The sequence below is a fragment of the Myotis daubentonii genome, chromosome 4 (assembly GCF_963259705.1).
Source record: "Myotis daubentonii chromosome 4, mMyoDau2.1, whole genome shotgun sequence".
Taxonomy (NCBI): domain Eukaryota; kingdom Metazoa; phylum Chordata; class Mammalia; order Chiroptera; family Vespertilionidae; genus Myotis; species Myotis daubentonii.
In genome coordinates this window covers 35,801,190-35,828,929 of record NC_081843.1, presented here as the reverse complement: position 1 = coordinate 35,828,929, position 27,740 = coordinate 35,801,190, and the positions used below count along the sequence as shown (strand labels likewise).

At 52.8% G+C, this 27,740-nt stretch overlaps 1 protein-coding gene across 1 annotated transcript; it reads left to right on the top strand.

Moving 5' to 3' along the window:
- Nucleotides 1–490: 490 nt before the first annotated feature.
- Nucleotides 491–26,620, top strand: ZAN (zonadhesin). Its single transcript, XM_059691965.1, has 38 exons — nt 491–533; nt 1,494–1,556; nt 2,044–2,190; nt 2,356–2,627; nt 2,824–2,911; nt 3,971–4,579; nt 5,716–5,900; nt 7,893–8,034; nt 8,210–8,326; nt 8,429–8,553; nt 8,994–9,139; nt 10,132–10,275; nt 11,017–11,121; nt 11,230–11,399; nt 12,100–12,302; nt 13,460–13,601; nt 13,902–14,149; nt 14,383–14,563; nt 14,858–14,969; nt 15,320–15,414; nt 15,702–15,878; nt 16,685–16,893; nt 17,131–17,272; nt 17,692–17,939; nt 18,038–18,202; nt 18,403–18,527; nt 18,869–19,179; nt 20,560–20,771; nt 21,499–21,640; nt 21,965–22,212; nt 22,702–22,831; nt 23,003–23,174; nt 23,424–23,597; nt 23,885–24,024; nt 25,301–25,441; nt 26,280–26,376; nt 26,468–26,511; nt 26,586–26,620. Exons 1-38 carry the CDS (start codon nt 491–493, stop codon nt 26,618–26,620), a joined length of 6,249 nt encoding a protein of 2,082 aa, XP_059547948.1.
- Nucleotides 26,621–27,740: the final 1,120 nt, after the last annotated feature.

Below are 27,740 nucleotides of genomic sequence, written 5' to 3'. Positions count from 1 at the left end.
AGTGTGTGACCTGCTTTTTTCTGTCTGAAAGTGTTCAGGATTTTCCCTTCACCCCAATATTCTGAAATTTTATGACAAGCCTTTCGTGGGTCTCTTTGCATTCATCATACCAGACTCTCTTAAATCAAGAGACTCATGTTTCTGTTCTGGGAAATCTTATGTAGTTCTTCTGAAGTAATTTCTTTATCTTTTTTTTGAACTATTTTGGTGGATGCTAGCCATCCGAGACTGACCTTCCAAGTCTCTTTTCTTTCTCTCTTGCTTTCCTTTTCTTTCACTCTCATTTTATTTTCTCAATTTCAATTTATAACTCTTCTATTTGGATTTTAAATTTCAGCCATCATAGTTTTTATTTCCAGTTCTCTGATTGTTCACTTTTCATGGCATCCTTGGGAGGATGCCCAGCAAGTAGGATCGGGAATATTTAAAGTAGCCTGGGCCCCTTACTCTTCCCTCCCCTTATCCCCTGAGAGTTGACTCCGAGTCCCGCATGGCTTCAACAGTCTGGATCCTGGTGCTAATGATGGGGGCTGCCTATAGCCAGGACTACATTCCCACCTCTGTCTGGTAAGCTGGGTTCAGGGCGTGCTTGGGATTGGCTCTGAGGAATAGTGAGGGTCAAAGTCAGAGGGGCAAGCAGACTAGTGATGAAGGGCACAACCCTGGGAGGAAAATGGGAACCCCATGGGATTGAAAGAGGATGAACGGAAACAAGGGGGGCCCCACAGCCTGAGAGCCGGGAACTGAGAGGTGCGAGAGCTCAGTGGGAGCAGGATGGAGCTGAAACATGAGGAAAGGGGAGGCGGTATAAGGCTGGGGTGACAGGTCTGAGAATGGCACCCCCTTAATGCGAATGTTGGTCCACTTAAAATTGTCCCAGAGGAGAAGAGAGACATCAAATCGTCAGGAAATGGACAAAACCTAGAGCAGACCCAGCACATAGGAGAGACTTCAAATAGGAAGTATGAAATGCATGGCTCAGCGTCCCAGAGCTCATTTGGGGGGATTTGAACAAGTGGAACTTGGACAACTAAAACCAAGGACTATTTTATGTGGCCCACGCCACCTGAGGAGGGGCAGGGACTTCTCTGTAGACTTTGGAAGGAGAGGAGGGGCGGTCCCTTGGTGAGTCCTACGTTCAGATGCATGTCGCTGGGGCAATATCACCCCCACCACACACCTAACAAAACAGGACCCAATACAGTCCCTTCTTTGTGGGGAAATCTGGGCGATAGGACAAGAAGATCTCAACCCAAAGGAAGGAGATTCCCCAGGTATAAACTGGTTCCTCCTCACCCAAGATTCCACCATGCCTGACCCCCAGCGCATAGAGGGATAGAGGCTACTGGCAGGGATGTGAGGACCTCTCAGGGAAGATACCTTTTTGGAGAGAGATGAGAACTTAAGGTGAACTCACAGTTATTGAGGCTTATAATTCTTTGATATTGACAAGTATTACATTTTTTCTTTTTCTTTTTTTCTTTTTTCCAAATCAACCTCAAGGACTGAGACGCCTCCAGACCAGAAGCCAGTTGCCCAAAGTTCTAGGGACAACTGTGAGTTGAAAACCAGGACTGCTCAGACTTTCTCTCCCTTCCAGGGTGGCCACCCATGTGCCCTCCAGGCCAGGCAATTACGTAAATGTGTGAAGGGCAGCCCTTACATGACAGAGGGTGGAGGGAACAGTGAGTAGTACAAGACCTGCCCACAAGAGTCACATTCAAATGAACAACAACAACAAAGTGTGTGCTGCCCAGACAAAGCCTGTCTGGTTCCCCGAATCCAGGCCCCTGGACCTCAGTGTGTGACTCCAGACCTAGGCATTCTGCCCTCCCCACCCCACCCCAACCCACCCCTGCCCTGAATTTCTCCTAAGCGGTGACTTATTTCTCAGCTTCTCTTTCCCAAATCTCTGCTCTGGACCCTAATCTTGGTGGCTGCCTTCTCTAAGCTTAGCAGTCTTGCTAACACCGACCCCCCTAGTTCGGCTCAGCAGCTAGTCCTCTCCCCACTCGTGGCCTCACAACGGTCTTTTCTTCCTAGCCGTTATCACCCAGTGTGATTTTGAGGACAACTCCAAACCCTTCTGTGACTGGACTCAAATACCCACAAATTATGGGAACTGGATTCGAGCCAGTGGGCCCTCCATCATGGGCAGCACTGGGCCCACCGGGGGTTACCCCAATGGACGTGAGAAAGCCTAAGGTTTAGGGAGGCAGCTGGGAGGTGGCACGGGCAGATCTGGCTGGAGGGACCAATGGAAGGAGCTGGGAGTGGGCATCTGGGCTCTGGGAAAGGGTTGGAGCAGCCCAGGGGGGTGGCAGGGCCTCACTGTCCTGGTGTCTGCCTCCTCAGAGGGCTGCTACCTGCATCTGGACTTCGGCACCTCCCACCAGGGCTGGGTGGCCCGCCTGCTCAGCTCCCCCATATGGGAGCAAGGCCCTCTGTGTGTGCACTTCGCCTACTACATGTTCGGGCTGTCGTGGGGTGCCCAGCTCAAACTGCTGTTGCTCACGGGCACAAAGAACAGGCACCCCAACCTGCTTTGGAAACACATTAACACTCAGAGCCCCTCCTGGATGCCCACCACTGTCACTGTGCCCAAGGGGCATATCCTGCCCACCCAGGTGAGGCCAAGGGCAGAGTCTGGGGACCCATTGGGAATCTTGGTATCAGGTGTGGTGGAGGGGCGGAGGGGGGGGCGAGGGGGGGGCCAGAAGGGACTGGGACAATGAGGAGGTGTGGAGAAGGCTGGGCCATCAGGAAACTGGGAGCCTGAGGCAAAGGGGCTCACAGGGTGGGTCATCCTGCTCCCTCCCACAGCTGATATTTGAAGGAGTGAGGGGCAGCCCTGCTTTCCTGGACATCTCTCTGGATTCTGTCTCTATCCGCCGTGGCTCCTGCAATAGGGGTGAGTCCCTTTCTCTCCTTTCTTCCCACCTCACCATCTGGCTAGGGTGGCAGGAGTAGCTTAGGAATCATGACCTGGTTTCTCGCAAAGAGAGTCTACTTGCTTCTCTCTACCTTCATCCCCTGTACCTTTGATTCCTGAAGCAACCACACCTAAAGAGAGGTTCTCTTTTAACACAGAGCTGTGGTGATAGCTGTCCTGGGTGACCAACCATTCCAGTTTGCCCCGGGCTGTCCCTATCTTAGCATTGACAGCCTTACATCTCAGGGAGCACATCAGTCCTGGCCAAACTGGAATGTTTGGTCACCCTGGAGGCTACCCCAGATCCGTCCAGAATTAGCTCTCTAAGCTGATGTTAGAAATTTGAGGGGAGCAAACTCAAAGGAAGGAAAATTCCAGAAGCTGGATGCAAGGAACTACCAGTTACTGAGCACAGGCACTGTGCTAGATGCTCCCCACGCATAATCTAGGCTACAACATGCGGGCGCTGTTGTTCCCAGTCTACAGATGAGGGAACAGAGGATTGGGCAGTTAAGTAATCTGTGCCAGCAACAGCCGCTGGGGAGCGGAACGGTAGCGGCTTGAAAGCCTTCCATGGCTCACAGGACCCAGATTGGGACCCACAATTCTGACTCCAGATGGAGGTGTTCTTTTTGGAGCTGCCTCCTTTTAGAAAAAGCTAATCCTCCCTCCTTTCATTCACCTGTGGTGGGGTCCAGAACACCTCACCTAAGGAACAGTGATCCTGGAGGGAGGACCAATATCCTATTCATTTTGTGTTTTCTGTATCTGGCACAACATCTGACATATATTAGGAGCCGTGGTTGCTGAGTGTTTATTAAGTGAGTGAAGGTTAGGTTGGGAGTAGAAGGAGGAATATGAATGCTACCCTTTTGATCCCATCCACTCCAATTAGATGTGAGTGAAGAGGGTAGTGGTATGATTTTGACTAAACTCCAGGAATTTTTTTTTCTCTCTCTGCAGGATCTGTGCCAACAATGCTTCCTTCCAAATATCCAGTTCCTCTTACTGGCCCTTCTGCGACCCCTCTCTCCACAGAAAAACCTATGGCCCCCACTGAAAAGCCCACACTCCCCACTGAAAAGCCCACCCTCCCCACTGAAAAAACCACCCTCCCCACTGAAAAAACCACCCTCCCCACTGAAAAAACCACACTCCCCACTGAAAAACCCACCCTCCCCACTGAAAAAACCACACTCCCCACTGAAAAACCCACCCTCCCCACTGAAAAAACCACACTCCCCACTGAAAAACCCACCCTCTCCACTGAAAAAACCACCCTCTCCACTGAAAAAACCACCCTCCCCACTGAAAAACCCACCCTCTCCACTGAAAAATCCACCCTCCCCACTGAAAAAACCACCCTCCCCACTGAAAAACCCACCCTCTCCACTGAAAAACCCACCCTCTCCACTGAAAAAACCACCCTCCCCACTGAAAAAACCACACTCCCCACTGAAAAAACCACCCTCCCCACTGAAAAACCCACCCTCCCCACTGAAAAAACCACCCTCCCCACTGAAAGGCCCACAACTCCTACCACACTTACACCCACTAGGCCTACACTCTTTTTGCCTCTTCATCTTCCAAGTACCTCCATATCTACTGTGACCCTGGCCACCACTACAGCCCCTAGGCCTACTCCAGGTAGGTGATCATTGGATAAAGAGCTAAAAGCAAGAGACAATGACTAGGAGAGAGCATTCGGGAAAGGGGGTCTTCAAGTAGAAAACTACAGTCTTAGAGAAGGATGAATCAGACACAGGGACTTTAGAAAAAATAATGAGGACTGACTACACTGAGAGCGAGGGACAGCGGGGCACAGGTGGGGGGGCATTTGGGGATCAAGCAGGGCTTTATTCTTATTATTACTATTCATTCTCTTAAAGTATACAATTCAGTCCTGGCTGGTTTGGTTCAGTGGATAGAGCGTTGGCCTGAGAACTGAGGGGTTCCAGGTTTGATTCTGGTCAAGGACTCATGTCTGGTTGTGGGCTCAATTCCCAGTGGGGGTAGTGTAGGAGGCAGCCAATCAATGATTCACTTTCATCGTTGATGTTCCTATCTCTCTATATTCCTCTCCTTTCCTCTCTGAAATTAATAAAAAAGATATATTAAAAAAACAAAGTATACAATTCAGTGTTTTAGTATATTCACAAGATTGTGCAAACATTATCACTTTCTAATTCCAGAATATTTTCATAACCCTCAAAAGAAACCCCATACCCATTAGCAGTCACTCCCTACTCCCCCTCATCCCCCAACCCCTGGCAACCACTAATCTACTTTCTATCTCTATGGATTTACTCGTTCTAGACATTACATACAAATGGAACCATATAATATATGACTGGTTTCTTTCACTGAGAATAATATTTGTGTGTTTTTTAAAAATATATTTTTATTGACTTCAAAGAGGAAGTGAGAGGGAGAGAGAAATAGAAACATCAATGATGAGAGAGAATTATTGATCGGCTGTGTCGCGGACGCCCCACACTGGGATCAAGCCTGCAGCCCAAGCATATGTCCTGGCAGGGAATTGAACCATGACTTCCGGGTTCATAGGTTGATGTTCAATCACTGAGCCATGCTGGCTGGGCTGAGCATAATGTTTTCAAGGTTCATCCCTGTTGCAGGACTCCATTCTTTTTTTTTTTTTTTTTTTTTTTTGCTGAATAATATAGACTTACTTCTTAGAGAAGAAGGAGAGTAGATGAGAGACAGGAAGTCTCCCCTAGGGAAGCTGTAGAGTGTCTGCTTGATGGAAACTGTTTCCCCTTTAGCAAGCTGCCCCCCAAATGCCCACCACGAACCCTGCGCCTGCCCAGCATCCTGCCAGAACCCCAAGCCCAACTGTGAGCTCGCCTGCAAGCCCGGCTGTGTCTGCAATCCTGGCTTTTTGTTTAATGACTCCCACTGCATCAATGCCTCTTCCTGTAACTGCTTCTACAACAATAATTACTATAAGGTAAGACCAGTGGGATGCCCAGGTCCTCCAAGGGAATTGCGAGTGGAACACCTGAGTTCTGGTTCCATCTGCTTCCCTGGTGAGGTGAATTTGGATCCATGGAACAGTCCAAAGGGGTCAGCTCTCAAGCATTGGTAACACAATGATGGAGTCATTCATTCAGGTTGTGGTTTTGATTGGCATCTCTGTTCATATAATAAATATTTGTTAAGAACCCACTTTGACTGGGCATGATGCTAAGCTGTGCAGATGCTTCCATTATCCCGTGGTTCTGTGCTAAGTGCGCCTAACGGTCTGGATATCTCTGTACTCTCTGTTCCATACTGGCAGTCTTGATGCATTAGACACTAGACCACCAGGTGACACAGGGCCCTCATTTCCATCATGAGGGAAGTTTGGGGTCCCTGAGTATATAGAGAGCCCTGGATGTTGAGTACAGCTTCTGCCATGTTCAGGGCAGAGTTCAGTATTCCAGACTCTTCCAAAGGAACTTGCAAATCCTGATAGGATAGGTCGAAAGAGAGGAGTTGTGTTCTTATATCCCCTTGTCGATGCCCACCCTGGGGGAACATTTGGCAGGAACAGAGGCTCTCAAGGGGAACAGGTTCTGGGCCAGCACTGTCCAAAGGGGATAGCATTCAAGCCACGCGCCATTTTACCTTTCCTAATAAACACATCAAAAACATAAAAGGAAACAGGTTAAACCAATACCAATAGCACCTCAGTCCCGAATATTCTGATTTCAACATGTGACCAATAGTTATTAATAATATTGTTTACATTCCTTTTTTTCATACAAATAGTCTACAAAACCCAGTGTATATTTTACACTTACAGTATATCTGAATTTGGACCAGCTACATTTCAAGAGCTCAGTGGCCACATGGCTAATGGCCACTGTGTTGAACAGAGCCCCCCAGAGTCAGGCCAGTCTGAGCTTGACTCCTGGCTCCCGCACTTGGCCGGATGACCTCGGGCAAGGTTCTTTGCCTCCCCAAGTCTGTTTCCATGTCCATAAAATGTGCACGATAAGATTTTCTACTTTATTAGATGGTTGTGAGATGAAGTGAGATCCTGACACAGACCAATTACTTAATACATGTTAATTATTATTATTCTTAACAGTGTGTAGCTATCATTTGCAGCCTATTAATTAGCAGTGCATTTCAGCTATTTATTAGTGTCCAGTGCCTCTTCTCAGAGCCTAGTGTTCTCCCTTTCGGGTTGTCAGAGTTCCTAATTGTCTCTTCAGGGGCTACTTCCTCCGTAGTCCACCTCCCTTTACCAGTCTCCTGGGTGTCCCTGTGTCAGTGTTAGGATTAGCCTCAGCTGCAGCCTGGGTGGAAAGATCTGTGATGGCTGTCAGTATCAAGCATCTCTTCCCTGCCAAGGAAGACATACATTAACTTATTCTATAGTCACTTATGCATTCAGTGAATGTTTGTTGAGTACTTTGAACCCTCCTGGCACTGGGGTCACCATGAATAGGGCATGGTCCTTGCTCTCCTAATACTGTCTGATCCTTTGGGACACATTGGATCTTCATTCAACAGGTATTTACTGAATGAGAGCTCTCTGCCAGGCACTGTGCTATGTGTTGGGGCTTAAGTAGCGAGTGAAGATAGACATGGTGCCTCACAGGGGGATTATAATCAAACAATCCCAAAAGAAAATATAAAAGTGCAATTGTGGTAAGTCCTGGGAAGGAAAGGTACTCAGAGCTATGAGCCAGACCCCTAGTCAGGGAGGTCTGGAGCGTCTTCCTGAGAAAGTAGTGTCCCTTGAACTGACCTGCTGAGGCCTAAGAATGATGTAAAAGAGGGAGAAGGGAGAGCACTCCAGGATGAGAGAACAGCAAGTGCAAATGTGCTGTGGTGGGCAGGAATACCTAGTCGGGGTGGGAAGAGGAAAAGGCTAGGGCGGGTGCACTGGAGGAGAGGGGGTTATAGCATGGGGTGACAGAGTGTTGTAACCCCTGACCCCTACTCCCAGCCTGGGGCAGAGTGGCTCAGCCCCAACTGCACAGAACGATGTCACTGCTGGCCTGGCAGCCGGGTACAGTGCCAGACCTTTCAATGCAAGGAAAACAAGGTGTGCCAGCAGAAGAACGGCCAGTATGGATGTCACAACTATGGTGAGACCCGCCCCTTCTTCTTTCCCCACCTGCCAGCCTTTCAGAGTGGCTGTGATACCAGGGTTCCAATCCCTCCCTTGACAAGAGAAGCCACTTGTGGGGGGGGGGGGTGAGGTGGCTGTGAAACCTGGCATGGTGACCCTGTTTCCCATGGTCTCCTTTCTTCCCTCAACAGGCTCTGCCACCTGCTTTGTCTATGGGGATCCTCATTATCTCACCTTTGACGGGAGGCACTTTAGCTTCATGGGCAAATGCACCTACATCTTGGCCCAATTCTGTGGCAACTCGTTAGGTAGGGTTGCCCCAGTGCCAGGTGTGGGGCGCTCCCTCGGGGGTGCTCAGAAATGCTTGTTGAATGAGCTCCTGGGTGCTTTCCCCTCCTCCCCCCAACCAGAGCCCTTCTTCAGGGTGGCGGGGAAGAACGAGGAGGGAGCACAGGAAGGCATGTCTTGCCTGAGCAAAGTCTACGTGACGCTGCCTGAGACCACAGTCACCCTGCTCAGGGGCAGGCGCACGCTGGTGAGTCCATTTTCTGTGCAGCTCAGCTGGGGCCCCTGGGGCTGCCGCAGCCTTGTCCTGGCCCATTCCTGCAGCTTCTAGGCCAGTGATGGCGAGCGAACCTTTTGAGCTCGGCGTGTCAGCATTTTGAAAAACCCTAACTTAACTCCGTGTCACATATAGAAAATTTTTGATATTTGCAACCATAGTAAAACACAGACTTATATTTTTGACATTTATTTTATATATTTAAATGCCATTTAACAAAGAAAAATCAACCAAAAAAATGAGTTCGCGTGTCATAGGTTCGCCATCACTGTGACCCTCTGAGGCACAGGCTCCAGAGCACTCCCCGTGAAGATGTCTTTAGGGTGCTGTGAGGGGGGATGTGGGAGAGTTCCGGGGGTCTTCCTGACCCACGGAGCTGTCTCTCTGTCTCTGTTCTCGGCTCCTCTTTCCAGGTTGAGGGTCAGGAAGTCAACCTCCCAGCCATGCCTTCTAAAGGCATCTTTCTGGTTTCAAGCGGGCGATTTGTGGAGCTGCAGACTGCATTTGGTTTGCGGATAAGATGGGATGGTGACCAGCAGCTGTTTATAAGTGTGCCCAGGTGAGGCAGCTGCCACTTCTCCCTGCTCCGCTCCTCCATCTCCCAGGACCCTCCAGTCCTCTGCACTTTCCATTCCAGGCATTAATTCTCAGTCTAGCTCAACAGCAGGCCTCCCTTTGGATGAGGAGGCAGGAGGAAACGGTTTCCGGGCAGTGGGTAATAGCAGGATATACTCACAGTGCTTTGGGGAAGTACTAGAAGAAGTCACTAATGGGCAGTGGGAGCTTTCAGAAGAGTGGTCACTTGATCTCAGTCTTCAAAGAAGGCTCATAGGAGAAGGAAAGACTTTATAGAATAGTGATCAGCAAATGCAAGAAAAATCTGGAATGTCTTGGGACCGGCAAAAGGTTTATTATGGACCTGGCTGGTGTGGCTCAGTTAGAGCGTCATCTCATGTACCGAAGGGCTGCGGGTTCGATTCCCGGTCAGGGCACATATTCAGGTTCGGGGTGTGTGCATGCAGGAGACAACCAATTGATGCTTCTCTCTCACATTGATTTTTTTTATTGTTTTATTCTTTAAGTATTACAAAGAGAATTATATATGTCTCGTTTTTTTCTCCCCTTGACCCTCCCCTAGCCTCCCATACCCCCCAGTGTCTTGTGTCCATTGGTTATGCTCATATGCATGCATACAAGTCCTTCGGTTGATCTCTTACCCACCCCCCCCAACCCTCCCCTGCTTGATTTTTTCTCTCTCTCTCCCCTCTCCCTTCCTCTCTCTGGAATCAATGAAAAAAAAGAAAAAGGAATTTGTTAGGCTGGAATATGAAATGTGAGCAAAAGAATGGGAGGAAAGGAGACTATAAAGATGGCTTGGGGGTGAGGGCTGTGAGGTCCTTGGGTGTCTGGCACTTGGCATGGAACCCTTGATCTGAGTCTGCACCTCTTCCTTCCCTGCCCGTCTCACTCATCCCACTTTGCTGTGGTCCCTCAGATAACTAAGGCCCCTTCCTTCCATTAACGCCTCCTCCTCACCCTGCCCCCCCGCAGCACCTACTATGGCCAACTCTGTGGTTTCTGTGGCAACTATGATGGCGACAGTAGCAACGACAACAAGATGCCTGATGGCAGGCCAGCACAAGATGAGGAGGAACTGGGCATAAGCTGGCAGACAATAGAGGATATAGAGGAGGAGTGAGTGAGGACGTCTCCATCTCTGTCACCGCCCTCCTGCTTCTTTATCCCTTTTAAGAACCAAACACCCTGACTGGAATCACCCTTCTCCTCCTCTTTCTTCTTCTGCACACCCCCACTTCTGTCCCAGCCAAGTCCATGAACTCATTATCAACACGCGCACGCATCCCACTCTGCTATGATCCCTCACATGATGAAGGCCTCTTCTTTCCATTAATGCTTCCGTGTCTCTCTGCCCCCCGCAGCACCTACTCTAGCAAGCTCTGTCGTTTCTGTGGCAGCCATGACAGCGACAGTAGCACACGTAGCAACAACTATCAGATACCTGATGACATGCTAGAGCAACACGAGGAGCTGGGCAACAGCTGGCCGGCAGAAGACAATATGGAAAAGAAGTGCGTGAAAACGTCTCCATCTCTTTCAACAGCCTCCTTTGCCCCCTTTAAGAACCAAGCGCTCTGACTGGCATCACCCCTTTTCTCCTCTTCTTCGGCACGCCCCCACTTTTCTCCCAGCCAAGTCCATGAACTCATTACCAACATGCTCACCCTACCACCAGTGTTCTTCAGACAGTTGTGAAAAGGCCCCCTCTTGCTTGTCCAGCCCAGGTTTCCCATCTTTAGAGCTTGGTGTTCAAGTGTTCTCTACTAGGGGTTGCTGAGAACCGGGAGACTGCTGGGGTAGGGGCTGAATGGAGGAAAACTTTGGCTCTTAGGGCATTTGTGGGGGGGTCTCTTCTAGGTGCCATAACAAGGCAACTCCCCCATCTTGCAACTCAACCTTGCAGAACACTCTATCGGGGCCAGAGTTCTGTGGACGGATCATAGTCTTCCATGGAGCTTTTGAGTATGAAGGGGGGCAGGATGGGTGTGGGGGGGCGGTTGGGGGTCCTCCAAGACAAGAAGGTCTTCCCTCTCTGCCCCTTGGTCCCTCTGACCTGGCCTCTCTCTGCAGGACATGTCTGCCTCACCTCATGGCCTCTTTCTTCTTCAACAACTGCATGTTTGACATGTGCAAATACCAGGGGCTGCAGCAGATGCTGTGTGTCCATATGGCAGCCTTGACTGAGGCCTGCCAGGATGCTGGCCACATGGTGAAGCCCTGGAGGGGACCCCAGTTCTGCTGTGAGTTGTGCAGAGACGCGGGGGGTTGGGGGGAAGGGCAGTGCTTCCTCCAGGCACATGGAAGCAGAGGGCCAGCATCTAAGGGTGTTGTTAGCACAGGCTTGGGAGCACCTGGTTTAATCCCTTCACTTCCACATGTGGATGGGGAAATCTGCAGAATCATAAACATTCACTGAGAAAATCAGTCACTTAGAAACTCAGAAAGCCTTCCCAGCTGCCTGAGCTGTGCAGAGCAATGCCTATGGGTAGATGCCTGATGCACACACAAAATACAGACTTGTGGCTGGGAGGTTGCACCATGGCTGCTGCACACCTGCTGATTATGACCCAGCTCTCTGGAGAGATGCTTTAGGGCAAGGCCATGCCCTTGTTCGAGGCCACATGGTGGTCCCCTAGCTCTCCTTCCACCCTGACCATTTATGTTGGCTTTGTCTACATAGCACACTCTTGAGGTTCTTGGATCAGTCTGCTCCCACAGACCTGACTCTTGGTCGTCCCCTGCAGGTCTCTCTTCCAGGCTTAAGGTAGACACTAAGCTCCTCAGTCATGCTGCTCCCAGCTCCTCTCTTCTTCTCAACATGGGCAGAAGTCTCTAGTTGTGGGCCTTCTGAACTCTGTATTATGAACTAGATACGGACCTTCTTTCTCTTGTCCTCGGCTGGCCTCATACCCTTCTCACTTGTGCTTTTCCTTCCACCAGCTCTGGACTGCCCACCTAACAGCAAGTACACCATATGTGCCAAGCAGTGCCCTGAGACCTGCCACTCTACGTTCTCTGGCATGTCCTGCCAGGACCGATGTGTGGAGGGCTGTGAGTGCAACCCTGGCTTCGTCCTCAGTGGTCTCCAGTGCATCCCCCGATCCCAATGTGGGTGCCTTGACTCCATGGGCCACTACATCATGGTGAGTCTCTGGGGCTGGGCCTCTTAGCCATGAAGCCAGAAAGCCCTCCTCAGGCATCTGAAGTGACAGCAAGAGAGAAGGGGGTGTGGCAGGGCCTGCAGGGCTGGGATTAGGGAAATTCTGGCTCAGTTCTCCTTGCCCTTTTCCCTTGTTTAACTCTAGCACTTTTTAAGCAGACAGGGATGGAGTCAGTTACTGCTTACACTACCCGGCCGAGCCCGAGACCCCTGCTATTCTCCCCTCCCACCTTCCCTGCCTCCATGTCCCTGAGTCATTTTCTTGCATCTGTGTCTTCCCTGCACGTTTTCCAAACACTCTTCTCTCCTACCAAGCCTTCTTTCTCTGCTGAAAGACTTCGGCTCCCTCCTAGGCCACTGTCTCCACATTTTTCTCAGAGGCAGCATTGGAGTCAAATCCTCATCTATATCGCTTCTCTTTTTCCTTCTTTGCCTGTCCTTCATTCACCCCAAGTTCTGGAAATAACACTGATGTCTGTCAAAGCCATCTACCATCTGAGGTCCACTTGGATCTCCTCCCCTGGGCCCCAGTTCCAGGCTCACTGAACGCTCTCTCTCTATGTCTTGCCTTCCTCTCAATTTCACCTTCTTTTCAGTTCCTTTCACCCTGCTCTGCCTCCAGCCACCTATGCCTGTTGGAATTCTTCACCTCCTTTGAGGTCCTGTTGAAATGCCGCCTCCTCCTTAAAGCCTTCTTGAAAGGCAAAGTCAGAAAGCACCCTCTAATCTCTTGTAGCAAGCACTTACCGTCTGTTTTGAAGGCAGGAAACTCTCACTGGATGCCCTGCTTGTCTTCTTTGGCTGCATATGGTGTTGGAGTACATGGTCTATCAGTTTATTTGTTTACTGCCCCCACTGGGTATGAGTTGCCTTATGGCAAGGGCATCGTCCATCCAGTTGGTTACTAAATTCCTAATGCTTGGCACCCTGCAGACATAAATATCTGTTGAAATAGTGAAGGAACAAGCAGATGATGGAATTATTGGATTGGTGAGTGAATGCCAGACTTCTGCCACTAATCCTGGAGCTTTGGGCAGGCCAATGAGCAGGCCAATGGTCTGAATAGCAGTGGGCACTGAATAGCACTGAATAGTCAGACCTGGGAATAACCTCTTTTTCTTCCTTCCTGTCTTTCTCCAGGTAGGGCAGCACTGGTTTGCACCAGACTGCAGACAGCTCTGTATCTGTGAGGGCAACAGCAAAATCCGCTGTGTTCTCTGGAAGTGCGAGGCTCAGGAGGTCTGCAGTCAGCAGGATGGCATTTATGGCTGCCATGCCACAGGTGAGCAGCCAGGTGGAAGGTGAGCAGAGGGGCTGCCTATGCAGCCTCAAGCAAGGGCATGACCTTGCCCTAAAGCAGGCTCCCCAGAGAGCTGGAGCATATCCAGGGGCTGGAAGGCAGCTGCCCAGAACCGAGCAGTGTCTTCAAGGACCCAGAGAGCGAGGTTGGGGTAGTCCCTGTTCTTGACCTCTCCAAGCCAAGCTGACCACCCAGTGAGATATGGGGACCACCCCAATGCGGACTGACCAGGATGGAACCTCAGGGTTAGTGCACCTCTGAACTCCATCTCGGCCTTCCCAGGGACCGCCACCTGCACCGCCTCAGGAGACCCCCACTACCTGACATTCGATGGAGCCCTGCACCACTTCATGGGCACCTGCAGCTACACCCTCACCCAGCTTTGCTGGCCGAGGTCCTTCGACAACTACTTTGTCGTGAGCACCACCAATGAATTCCAAGGTGGGAATGCGGAGGTCTCCCACGTGACCGCCGTCCACATACAGGTCTTCAAACTCAGAATCTCACTGATCAAAGGCTACAAGGTTGTGGTACGTGCCTACCTCCCGGGGCTCCACACCGACCAGTCTGCTCAGAACCTCTATTCTGACCCTCCTTGCCTGCAGACCTGCCTATCTGGCTTCCAGGGCCCCTAGGAGTTCCCCACAGCAGATCCAGCCCCAGGTCCTGACACACCCTCTGCCCCCCTCCTGCTCCCGTCTTGGTCCTGTTGTTATTCTTGTTCCAAATGCCTTTCTTTACCACGTCCTCCCTGCCTTTGTAGCTGAATGGTCGCCGGGTGACCCTGCCTGTATGGCCTGCACAAGGTCGGGTCGGCATTAGGCACAGTGGCTCTTTTATTTTCCTCTACACGGATTTGGGGCTTCAAGTTCGCTATGATGGGAACCACCTGGTCAAAGTGACAGTGCCCTCCACCTATGCTGGCCGGCTCTGCGGGCTGTGCGGTGAGTTCCTTGGGCACCTGCAGGCAAAGCCAGGACAACAGGAAGGAGCCTGTCCTATTCATCGCTTAGCCACACACTCAGTTCCGTGTCCCAGGCGCTTGTCCACTGCTGCATGGGTGGAGGGCTTTAGGCGTGAGGGGGGTGTTAAGGGAAGCTCAAGGTGAAGAGAAAGTTAACCTGAGTCTGTGGAGTGCAGAGCGAAGGAGCCTCATGGGGGAAGGAGAGTGGTGGTCCTGGGGCTGGGTCTGCTTGCAGGATTCGTCTGTGGCCTCTGTTAACTGCTCCCTCCTCCAGGAAACTACAACGGCAACAGCTCAGATGACAATCTGAAACCAGATGGAAAGCCTGCAGACAACTCCATCGAACTGGGGGCGGCCTGGAAGTCAAATGAATACTCTGAATCTGGGTGAGCTGGGAAGAGAGGGGCGATGCACCCGGGGAAGAGCCGCAGCAGGCAGCCTGCGGGTGTCCTCGGTGCCCCCAGTCTCTCCGACACCGGATTTGATGGAAGGTGTTCGTACCTCCCGCCCCCTGCCTCCTGTGCTCACTGATCTGTCTCTTTGGAGAACCTTGGGCAGTCTATACTGAGAAGGAAGCTTCCTTCCTTCTGTATCTTCTGACCTTCCTACTTGAGGGCACAACTTGGTTCTCTTCTCCTGTTCTTATTCATGTCCCTGTTTTTCTCTCTACTTTTCAGTTTTGGGGAAGGTTCCCCCAACCCTAAATTCCTATCTTTCCTCCCTTTTTTTGGGTTAGCTGCTTCTCTGCGGGTGGCAAACCTCCCAGATGCCAGGAGAATGAAGTGGCAGACACCTGGAATAAGAACTGTAATGTCTTAATCAACCCTCTGGGTAAGCCTCATCCCCTGCTGGCTCTTTTTACCTCCCCCAAGGCCAGAGAAAGAGGAGGGAGCTGGTCAGGGAGGCAGGAAGAGAGACATGAAATAGACGGAAGGTCAGGAGGAAGTGTGCAGAGGTAGTGTGTACCTTCTTGGGAGCCTGAAGGATAAGCTGCTTTTACGTCTCAGGAAGTAGGTTCTCAGTAAATACAGGTTTTGATGAAAATGGATGTTGAATTTGCCCCAAGCAGCTTCCCAGGTTTCTGCTCTTCTCTCACACACTATGGTTTCCTCCTCCAGGCCCCTTCTCCCAGTGCCACAAGGCGGTACCCCCAGAATCCAGCTTTGCCAGTTGTGTGCATGGCCAGTGTGGGACCAAGGGTGATGCCCTGACCCTGTGCCGCTCCCTGCAGGCCTATGCATCCCAGTGTGCACAGGCCGGCCAGCCCCCTGTCTGGCGGAACAGCACCTTCTGCCGTAAGTGACCTGCGGCCTGGAGGAGTCCTCCCCACCCCAGCCTTGTCCTCTCCTCCTTTCCCTACGTTCTGTTCCTCTGATCTTCCCTTCACAGCCTGGTCCTCAGCGCCCACAGGGGACCTCCTCTGTTCTCCACTCTCCAGTCTCCCCAAGCCCAGCCCTCATCCTCTACTGCACCGGGAGCCTCCTCCACCCGATTCTCACCTCACCCAAAAGTTCCACCCTCACTTGGTTACTGCATCTTTCCCTCTTACTTAGGCCAGCTCTGTTTCCTCTCTTCCTGTCTTTCCCAGGAACTCATTTTTTTTTTTTTAAATTGCGTGTAAAATATACATACTGTAAAATTTCCCATTTTAAAGATTTTTAAGTGTCCAGTTCTATAACATTAAGTACATTCACACTGTTATGCAACCATCAACTCCATTCATCTCTGGAACTTTTTCATCTTCCCAAACTGAAACTCTGTCCCCATTAAGCACTAACGCCCCATCCCCACCCCACCCTCCCTAACCCCGGGCACCCAGCATTTTCTTCTCTGTCTCTATGAATTTGACCGCTCTAGGGACCTCAAGTATTTGTCTTTTTGTGACTGGCTTGTTTCACTTAGCATAATGTACTCAAGGTCCATCCCTGTTGTAGTAGGTGCCAGAATTCCCTTCTTTTTAAGGCTGAATCATATTCCATTACCTGGATTGACCCCATTTCATTTGCCCACTGGTCTAACACACATTCCCAGGAATCACTGATGTCCCACGGGCAGGGAGGTGGAGATCACGCAGCCCTTCCTAACACTGGTTTCTTCTTAGCTCTGAAGTGCCCCTCTGGCAGCAGCTACAGCCCCTGTGCCAACCCTTGCCCAGCCACCTGCCGCACCCTGAGCACCCCAAAAGACTGCCCGGCAGCACTGCCCTGTGCCGAGGGCTGCGAGTGCCAGAAAGGCCATGTCCTGAGTGGAGCCTCCTGTGTGCCCTTCAACGAGTGCGGCTGCACCGACCCCCGGGGCTCCTACCAACCGGTGAGAGGCCAGACAAAAGGCGTGCCCTGCCCTTCCGAGCTCTGCGACTTTGGGGGCAGAAGGAGTAAGGCGGGCCAGTACGCGGGGCTGAGGAGTAAGTCCAGAGCCAAAAGGCTGAGAGAGGGTTGCGATGGAGGGAAACACTGTGTGAAGCCAGCCTCACAGGGAGCTCTCGGGGTGTGTGGGGTCAGTCTGTCTCTGGCTTCCAAGTTTCTGCCGCATGCCCACATCCCACAGGTTGGGGAGAGCTGGTACACGGACACAACCTGCTCCAGGCTCTGCTCCTGCTCCACCCACAACATCTCCTGCCTCGACACCTCCTGCATGCCTGGACAGCTGTGCTGGGCCCTGCACGGGCTGATACGCTGCCGGAGTTCAGGTATGAGGCCACTGAGCATGCAAGAGGAGCCCCCGGCCACCAAGACAAGCTCTCCCCAATTTCCCCTTACACTCTCCTCGCTGCCGTCGGTAGCACTCCAGTTTGTGGCCCTGCTGTACAGAGCTTCTGGTGGGGAAAGATGACCACTGCACTGTCTGCTGGGAAGGACTCCTTGAAGTCACTCATGGTTCTCCCATAGCGGATGTGGACTTAGATGGGACATTCGAAGTCTCTTCCTGGCAGAATAATACCCGTCCTACCCCTAAGCCTCACACCAGCCTAGCCCTTGTTTCCTGATTCTTTTATTTTGTCTTCCTTCCCTTTGGAGGCCCCTTGCCTTCACATCCTTTCCTTGAAGGTGAGGAGAAAGCCTGTTCTTGATTGAGGCTGGGCACTCCTCAGCCACCTCTCCCCTGCAGGTATGGGAGTGTGCCGGATCGCAGACAAGTCCTACTATGTGAGCTTTGATGGCCATTATCATGCCATCAGGGGCACCTGTGCTTATGTCCTGGTGAAAACATGTCACTTCACCACGGACCTGCCCTTCTTCAAGATCAGTGGCGAAAATGAGGAGAGGGAAGGCCAGTCCCCTGCTTTCTACCTCCGCCAGCTCAATATTAGCATCTTTGATTCCCTGATCACCCTACAAAAGGACCATCATGTGCTGGTGAGCTGGGCGACACAGGCAGGGACAAAGGAAGCAAGCTCTGGGGAGAGGGCTCTCTGGTCCTTCTTGCTACTCGCGCGCCCTGCTCTCCTCTGCAGATCAATGGCAAACGGGTCACCCTTCCCTCGAACAACCGGGTCCGGGGCGTCAGCATCTCTGCCAGCGGCACCTACACTGTGCTCAGGCTTTACATTGGGCTGGTAGTCAAGTTTGATGGCAATGGGTTCTTAGAGATTGAAATCCCTAGAGCCTATTATGGAAAGGTGAGGAAAACACCTGGCTCTTGCCCTAGGGGAGTCAGCACCCCCACCAGGGGTGGGGCCCTCGACCCAAGATGGCCCTGCCCAGAACAGGAGAGGGATGGCAAGTGCTCCTTTCTCTTTAGCGTGGAAAAAGGGGTACCAAATGAGAAGTGCCTTCCTGCCCCGACCCTGCAGGCTGAGACTCCCCTCTGCTCACCCAGGTCTGTGGCATATGCGGAAACTTCAATGATGAGGAAGAGGATGAAATAATGATGCCCAATGACGAACTAGCCCAGAATGACATTGACTTTGTGCATAGTTGGCAAGACAAGGAGGCCAGCCCAAAGTAATTGTCCCCAATATCGTTCTGCCTTTCCATAGGAACAGGAGTTGGGATTCTAGATAATGTGGCACACCTGGGGTAGAGGGCGCGGAGCCCTTCCTTCACGCGTGTGATTTGACTGGGGGTGGCTTCTGGGTTCTGGGGGCCTATTTGGAGAAACATGCAAGTTTTCTTTTCTTGGCTTCAAAACATGGGCGCGAACCGAGCCTGCATGGAAGGTGGCCAGAGCTCAAACCAGCTTCCCAGTGAAAACAGGAGGTGTCTTCAGGGTCATTTGGGAGCACCAGATACTTTTCAGGGGTGGGGCAGTGGCTATCCCTACGATGACCCCTTCCCCTTCCCAGTTGCCAAGAAGATGACCAAATAGATGAGCAGATGAAGACCAAAGCAGGATATCAGGAGACTCGGACTGCCAACTGTAAGCCATCTCACCTAATGAGAGCCATGAAGCACTGCAAAGTGGCCTTTCAGACCCCGGCTTGGACCAAGTGTGCGGCCCAGGTGGCCCTCACGCCCTTTCTGCTGGACTGTATGCACAGCCTCTGTGAGTTAAGAAGCCTAAGCCATGCCCTCTGCGACGCTCTGCAAGCCTTTGGGGCCGCCTGCCAGGCCCAGGGGCTCAAGCCCCCAATCTGGAGAAACAGCAGTTTCTGCCGTGAGTGTCCCCTATGGTTACCCCAAATAGTTCCCAAACCCTGTTTCTATCTGTGGAGCCCTTACAGCTGTCCTCCTTTCCAATTACTTCCGACCCACTTCTGACCTCACTGTCTCTGAGAGTACTGTTGACAATAACCTCTTAGCCCAGGCCCCTCCCCCCAGGACAGCATGCTGTTTCTCATCTATGTCACTAACACTGTCTTTCCAAAGGACATGTGGTCATGTTACTCCCCTGCATGGCTGTTGTCTGCGATATTAGTCCAAGCTCCCGCCTGAGATGTATGGTGTCCTGCACACTGCCCCAGCCTCTCCTCGCGCACCCCCGTCCTGGCGTCTGCCATCACCTGCACCCAGTGACCGCAGTCCCCACACAGCCCTGCTTTCCCGCACCCTCCCTGCCTTTATACACACTACACACTGCTCCTTGCACCTAGGAAGTTCTTCTCCCCTCCTGGCAGACTTCTAGGCGTCCTTCTGGAGCTCTTTTCTTTAACATTTTAAAGAAGAGATTAGTCACGTACCGTAATATTCACTCCTTTTCTTAAAATATATTTTTATTGATTTTAGAGAGGAAGGGAGAGGGAGAGAGAGCTAGAAACATCAATGACGAGAGAAAATCATTGATCGGCTGCCTTCTGCACGCTGGACATTGGGGGTGGAGCCTGCAACCCGGGCATGTGCTCTGACCGGGAATCGAACCCGTGACCTCCCGATTCATAGGTCCATGCTCAACCACTGAGCAACGCTGGCCAGGCTCCACTCCTTTTAAAGTGTACAGTCCACTGGCTTTTTGAATGTCCACGAGGTTCTACAACCATCACTACTATCTAATTCCTGAAACTTTTAAAATTTAAAACAGTGATTCAAGTGTTGTTAGTATGCGATGCATTCATATGGTTCAAAAACTTCAAAAGTATTAAGAGTCCTAGTGAAGTCTCCCTCCCACCCTGACCCCATGGGTGGAGTGCCTAGCCTGCTCTTATCAGCACCTCAGTATTTTCCCCAAGGTCTTTCTGCCCATACAAACATACAAATTTACTTTCCTTATTTTCTCACAAATAGCCTTTGAGACCCAGTTTTTGCACGTTTTTTCACTTGGCAATCTAACTTGGCGATGCTGCTATATCAGAGATTCTCTTCCATGTCAGGTAGCCACGTCCCATTTTGTCTTGCAGCTGGGTAATGTGCCATTATTATATCATAACCCATTTATCATCACTTATTTAACTAGTTTCCTATTAATGGACTTTCCAGTTGTTTCCAATCTTTTGTCTCCCAAGCTGAATTGGGGGAGCCATTCTTTTTCCTTCCTTCCCTGGGGCCCTGGCACATAGCCCACGATCACCAAGCCTTTACCTCTCCCCTTGGTTCCCCCCAGCTCTGGAGTGCCCCACCCACAGCACCTACACGCCCTGCGTTCCCTCCTGCTCACGTTCCTGCTGGGACCTGGAAGGCCAGTGTGATGACACCCACGTTCCCTCCACCTGCGAGGAGGGCTGCATTTGCCAGCCTGGCTATGTGCTCAATGAGCAACAGTGTGTGCCCAGAACGCAGTGCGGCTGCAGGGATGCCCAGGGCCGTTCCCTCCCCGTGAGTGGGGAAGGGGGTTGGGGTGGGGACAACACACCTTGAGGATGGTACTCTCTCCTTTCCTCAGCCTCTCTCAGCCTGGGTGCCGTGTCTGCATGGCTGGCCCGACCTGGGGCAACAGGGCAGGGCGGTCTCCAGCCAGGCCTGGGCTGGGGGGTGTGTGGTTCAGATCTGAGGAATTCAAAACTTGGGATACAGCACAGTGTATTGGAGGAGCATGGCCTTGGTTTGCATCCTAATGGTACCACTCAGGGGACCGTGTTACCTCAGTTTCCTTATCTGTAATATGGGTCCAGTAGTTAACTCCTGAACAACGTATGTAAGACACCAAGCACAATGCCTCTAGGGCAGGGGTGGGCAAACTTTTTGACTCGAGGGCCACAATGGGTTCTTAAACTGGACCGGAGGGCCGGAACAAAAGCATGGATGGAGTGTTTGTGTGAACTAATATAAATTCAAAGTAAACATCATCACATAAAAGGGTACGGTCTTTTTTTTTTTTTTTTTAGTTTTATTCATTTCAAACTGGCCGAATCCGGCCCGTGGGCCGTAGTTTGCCCACGGCTGCTCTAGGGGGTGGTACAGCGACATAAGTGTGGATGGCTCCAAAACTGCCTCTCGCCTGCACCAATTAAGCTATTTAGACTGTGGGCTTGGGCTGAAGGGGTGAAGGAAGGAGAACTGACCTTCCCGCCTCATTCCCTTGCTCTTCCTATGGCTTCCACAGACAGGGACAACCTGGCTCTCCAGTGGCTGCACCCAGAACTGTACCTGCAGAGCAGGAACCATTCAGTGCCAGCCCTTCGCCTGCTCCTCTGGCTCTCACTGCCAGACCAACTCCAACGGCAGCAGCACATGCGCCCCCCCAAGTAAGGGAGGCATATAGGAGGTGGAGAGTGGCTGCAAAGCCCTGCAGAGGGAAAGCCAAGCTCAGGCATGGGGTGGGCCTGGGTTCTCTGTGGCTCCCTGCAAGGCATGACCCTCCATGGGATTCACTCCTTTAAGAGCAAAAGGAGGGAACTGGACGAGATGCTCTCGGGTTTTTAATGGGACTGAGAGAGGGGCAAGTTTCAGCTTAAGTATCAAGGGGGCTCAGGGCTAAGAGTGGGGGTGGGGGCAAGAGACCAGGGCAGGATTCTGGGGGCCGTTATATCTGGGCAGGATGCCTTCTCAGTGTTGGCCCTTCTTGGCAGAGTTGGAACGTTGCTCAATTTTCGGAGACCCCCATTACCGCACATTTGACGGTGTTAGCTACCACTTCCAGGGCCGCATGACCTACGTTCTGGTCAAGACCGTGGACACGCTCCCCAGGAATGTGGTGCCCCTGGTCGTGGAGGGACGCAACAAAATGCAAACGCCCCTCAGCCAGATCTTCCTGCAGGAAGTCATTGTGGTAGTCTACGGCTACACAGTCCAGCTCCAGGCTGACCTGCAGCTTGTGGTGAGAGGCGGGCCAGGCCGGGAGGTTCTGGGGAGGCCACCGGGGTCGTGGGGGGCCACCTGGAGCAGGTGACGCCGGGACTCTGTTCCCTGGGAAGTTTCTGACGGCGGCTGCCTGATTATAGAACTCGGAGTTAGTGTCATCCTCATGTCATGGGGAGAGGCAGTGGACGGCATGTGATTAAGCAAAAGGCTGGAGAGAGACGGGATGAGAGAGAGAGAGAAAGCCTGCAATGAGAAGGTGGAGCTGCCCGAGGAACTACCAGGGCCATCCACTCTGCTAATGTTTTTGCAAGAAAGGGGCTGGGGCTGCAGAGGCAGCAGAACTCTGGGAGGCCTTTGACACACAGACAGCGAAGCCCACTGGCGTGTCTCATTCCATGGAACAATGCCGCAGAGAGGCACTGAGCTGTGCCAGGAGGGGCAGAGCCAGAGCTGCGGAGGGGCAGGTTGAGTCAGGGCTCCCCTGGCTCCTGTCTCCCCTCTCCAGGTCAACGACCAGAAGATGGACACCCCCTTCAACCCCAACCAGCAACTGCAGGTTACCATTCGGAGCCATCGGCTGTATCTGATCACTGATTTTGAGTTCACTGTCAGCTTTGATGGGAAGAACAATGCAGGTACCTGAGGCTGGGACAGGGACGGTTCTGGGATGGCAGCGGAGGCGGCCGGGGACCCAGCATGGTGAGAGAGGACCCCTGCCTGGGAGTGGGGCCCTGAGCTCCAATGGAGGCCCCAGGAGGGTGGGAAAGCACAGAGGTGGGAGTCTTGGATGCCCCTTCCTTCTGCAGTGATCTCCCTGCCCAGCACGTACGAGGGGCTTGTGTGTGGCCTGTGCGGGAACTTTGACAAGAATCAGGACAATGAATTTATGCTGCCCAACGGTGCCCTCACCCAGAACCTCAACCATTTCGGCAACAGTTGGGAGGTGAAGACCAAGGGCGGCCTCCCCCGCTTCTCAAGGTGAGAGGGTCGGGGCTCGGGGCAGGGAGCCCAGGCTCCTGGGCATGAGCAACAGCCCAATATCTGTCCACACCCCGCTCACTCCATCGTCTCAGCAGCGGAGGAAACCCGCAGGCGAGTGCCCGGACACATTGCCTGATTCTCCTAATCCTGGGGGTGGAGGGGCAGCTGTGCCTATGCCCTCCCCTCAGTTCTTCCTAAATTCATGGGCTTCTGTGCGCCCCTGGCCCTTGGCTGTCTCTGCCCCAGGTCCATCCAAGAGGAGGAGGAGGAGGGAGACGAGAAGGCAGGCTTCCATGTGTCAGAATGCAGCCCGGAGCAGCTGGAGCTCATCAACAGCACCCAGGCCTGCAGGGTGCTGGTGGACCCCCAGGGCCCCTTTGCCGCCTGTCACCAGACTGTGGCCCCGGAGCCCTTCCAGGAGTGAGTCAGGAGCCCAGGACACTGGGAATTGCCTTTCTCTGGGTCCTGCTGCCTATCTCTGTCTGTCCCTGTTTGGCTCACTTCTCTGTGGCCGCCATACCTTGTGACCCGCCCCCTACACACACACACACACACACACACACACACACACACACACACACACACACTGCCTGATGTCTTTCTACTGGGGCTTCCAGGCTTATTCTGCAGGGCCGGGTATTATTGCCCCTTCCCCCTCTCTCCCTCCCCCTCTCTGACAGCCTTCACTGTCCCCGCGACTCCCGTAGGCACTGTCTGTCTGATCTGTGTGCCACCCGGGACCCTGAAGAGCAGGTGGAGCTGCGCTGCCAGGTTCTCGGCGCCTACGCCATCATCTGCCAGGAGGCAGGTGCCACCTTGGCCAGCTGGCGGGACCACACTCACTGTGGTGAGGCACTGACCTGACCCCTCAGCCATTTCTACTTCTGTTCAGCTCTGTGCCTCCACCATTGCTCCTACCTGGGGCTTCCCCAACGGGTGCCCCATCACTCAACACTCACCATGCCAGCGTCCTCCCAACCTAAGCCGTCTCTGCCTCTGCCAGGGAAGCTTCAGCCCCACCTGTCACCAATCTTGCTCCTTCTCACCAATGCCCACCTTTTCTCCGCCATTTCCTTCATGTGCTTTAATGTCACAAGGAGACACTCAGAGCCGGCCGCTCTCTGGCTTCCCTGCCTATACCTTCTTGGCCGAGTTGGAACAACGCTCAATTTTTGGAGACCTCGTTCCCCCTCCAGTCCCACACTCCCCACACCTGTTGGGCCGACCCCAGCTGGCCACTCTCTGATTGTGACTCTGTCCCTTCAGCCTTGGCGTGCCCAGCCAATACCATCTACCAGAGCTGTATGACACCCTGCCCTGCCTCTTGTGCCAACCTGGCGGCTCCCAGGGACTGTGAGGGCCCCTGTGTGGAAGGCTGTGCCAGCCTCCCAGGCTACGTCTACAGTGGCGCCCAGAGCCTCCCCCTGGCCCTCTGTGGTTGCACCAACAATGGCATCTATCACCAGGTCAGGGGGGTGTGGGAGGCCCTGGGGGGTGGAGGTGTGGAGGCAGGAAGCTACGGCCGTCTCCTCCCAGCCCTTCTTCCCTCTCCAGCGGGGTGACAGCTTTGTGACTGAGGATTGCTCTCAGCGCTGCACCTGCGTCAGCTCAGAGCGCCTGCTGTGTGAGCCCCTCAGCTGCAGCGAGGGGGAAATCTGCACCCTGGGGAACCGCACTCGTGGCTGCTTCCGAGGTGAGCCTAGACCACCCTTGGCTCTCAGCTGCCTCCATACCTCAGGCATCCCCGGCCTGAGGACTGATGGGACTCCCCCCCATCAGTGCCAGCAAGTTTGTGCCATTTAGTTCTGCTCCTTCTCGCTTAGCCCCTTCCTTTGTCAAGAGGGGCAAAAGGCAAGGACCTGATGTGTCCTGAGCATCTGCCATCTGCCAAGCACTTAGCACCAGCTTTCCATGATCTCCTTTAGGCCTCACTCAGCACTTGGTAGCAACACGATCGTCCCATTTTACAGGTTAAAAAAACAAGGACTTCCGAGGTGAACAATTTCCCTAGAGCCAGGGCTAGTGAGCACAGAGACAGGAATGGAAGCTGCTGCTTTCTTCCCTCTCCTGGACTGTGGGTGTCCTCCCAGAACCTCCCCCCGCAACCCCCTTCATCCTTGTAGAAAGCCCGTGTCTGCGGAACCCCTGTCAGAATGACGGGCACTGTCAGGAGCAGGGCGCCCACTTCACCTGTGCGTGTGGACTTGGCTATGGAGGAGACCTCTGCACGGAGCTTCGGGACCTGCCGCTCCCCGAAAAGCCAGGTAAGAGTTTCATCTCTCGCCCTGGATCCTCACGGTCCCTGCCCCACCCGCAACTGCCACTATTCCATGTATATAATGTTCACATCTAATAGATATTACAGACATGTAACAGATAGGTCATATAGTATTAATATAATCTATATTATAGAAAATATGATATTATAATATGATCCATAGAGATTAACAAGACGGGGTTCTCAAAGAATCTGAGTCACTGGGGAACCTCTCTGAACCCCAGCTCTCCTCTGGGGTCTATATGCCTCATCCCCACTGTTACTTCCCCTCCGGTGTCACTCCAGGCCTCTCCAAGGCCTTTTGCTGTTTTCCCCTCCAAAACTACAATTCCCTTGAGCCTCTGGGCCAGTGATTCTTCAACTTTGTCCAACTTAAGATTGGGAAGGGGGCAGGAGGGGGCAGGGCTGGGAGGGTTGGCTTGTTTAACACATTTATTCCGAGACTCACCCCCAGAGACTCAGATTTAGTAGGTCTGGAGTGGGCCCAGAAATCTGCATTTTAACAAGCTCCCAGGTGACCGATGGAAGTGATTCTAGGATTCTTCTTTGAGAAGTGCTGGTGGAAATGCTGCCCTGGACTCCAGGGACTATCTGGATGAACACCCCCCCCCCTAAAAGGCACATGGGAGTTATGTGCCCAGAAACGGAAAGAGTTCCTGGGGGAGGGAGTGGCACTAAGGACTTGGAGCCCCTGGGGCAACAGCCCCCTGGAGGAGTTAGCAGTCACAACCAGGGATTTAGGGGGATGCAGGACCCTCAGGATGACAACCAAAGACCAAAAGCAAGTGTCTCCCCCTCCACCGCTTCCTGACCCATTCCAGAAGTGTCCAACTTTGCGGCCATCCTGCTGGGAATGCTGGTGCCTGTGGTGGTCATAGTGCTGGCCGTGGCCAGAGAATGTGTTTCCAAGAGGAGGAGGAGGTGAGTGCTGGGAGAGAGGATGAGGACAGGCAGCTGGGGGGGTGAGTGAACATGGGGGTGGGCACTGACCCTGTTCCCCACCATCCCTTAGGGAGAAAATGCTGAGCCAGAACAGAGACGGGCTGGCAGACACAGGTGAGAACCAAACCCACCGCCCAGAACCGGGAGCGGAGGCAGCCTCTAACACAGGCTTTCTCCCTTTCCCCCAGATTTTGTTCCAGAAGCTGCCTTCAAAGTCACTTAGTTTGAGTTGTCCTGAAAAAGGAAGAGATAAAATTATTTGTTTTGAGATGTGGATTTCAATCATGGTGGAAGGAGGGTCTGTGAGATGGGTCGTTGCGGGAGAGCTAGGAGGGAGAGGTGTGTGGGCCATCAGGCTCCGTGCCCCACAGAACGCCCAGAGAGGGGATGTCCGAGGTGAGGTCTGTTCCTGAAGCAAAGCCACATCTGGACGGGCAGTCAGCCCTCTGGCTTCGTCATGTTTTCCCCCTAGGAATCCTCGTTCTCAGGGACCTGGCCCCTGAGCTTCCCACCAGGGGTAGTGAAGTGGCCCTGAGGAGTCCGACATTCCTAATGATGCGATGACTTGTGGGCAGAGGCTAAGAATGGGAAGTGTGTTTTATTTTAAAAGGGTGAACAGGCCTATGACCCTCTGAGGAGGCCCCCACCATATGCACACATCCATTTCCCAAAAGGACCTAAGGGTTACTGTGGCAACAGAGTGGGACTTGGGGCCTCTTGCTGAGGAGCCTTAAGTTCCATCTTAGTAGGAGAGACAACACCCCCACACTTTAGCCCGAGGTCAAAGGGAAAACATTCTGGCCCCAGCCCTGCCTTGTGGGTCCTTGTGTGGGAGAGGGGGTGGGACAGTCTCCTTGGGCTCAAAGGAAAGGAAGGCTCCCAACTGGGGTGTGGGGATCGGGATGTAGGATCCCAAGGGTCAGTGGCTTGGCTTTGGGGACACCAAAGCAGGCAGGACACTGGGTTCTAGAAAGGTATCCTTACTCTGTGCTTATCCTCTGAGATCACCGATCCTGCAGCCACCTTCCTTTTAGGAAGCAAGACCTAACGTGGTTGGTGATAGGGCTCCGTTGGGGATAGGGCTGGGGGAGGAAGGAGTGCCCATGGCCAGACCACCCTGAACCTTTGCTGGAGGAAGCAGCTCACAGTTGACGGGGTGTGGTAGGCAGGCTCAGGAATCCTGGAACTGGGCTGGCCATGCTTTAATCTGGGTGCCACGGGGCTTCCTGCTCTATACCTGCACAGACCGCCACCAGTCTTTAACCCTTTGCCTCCGTTCTCCATCTGTGCCCTGCTCTCTTGATCTATTCCTCCCCCAGCCAGCTCAGGTCACCTTCTCAGCC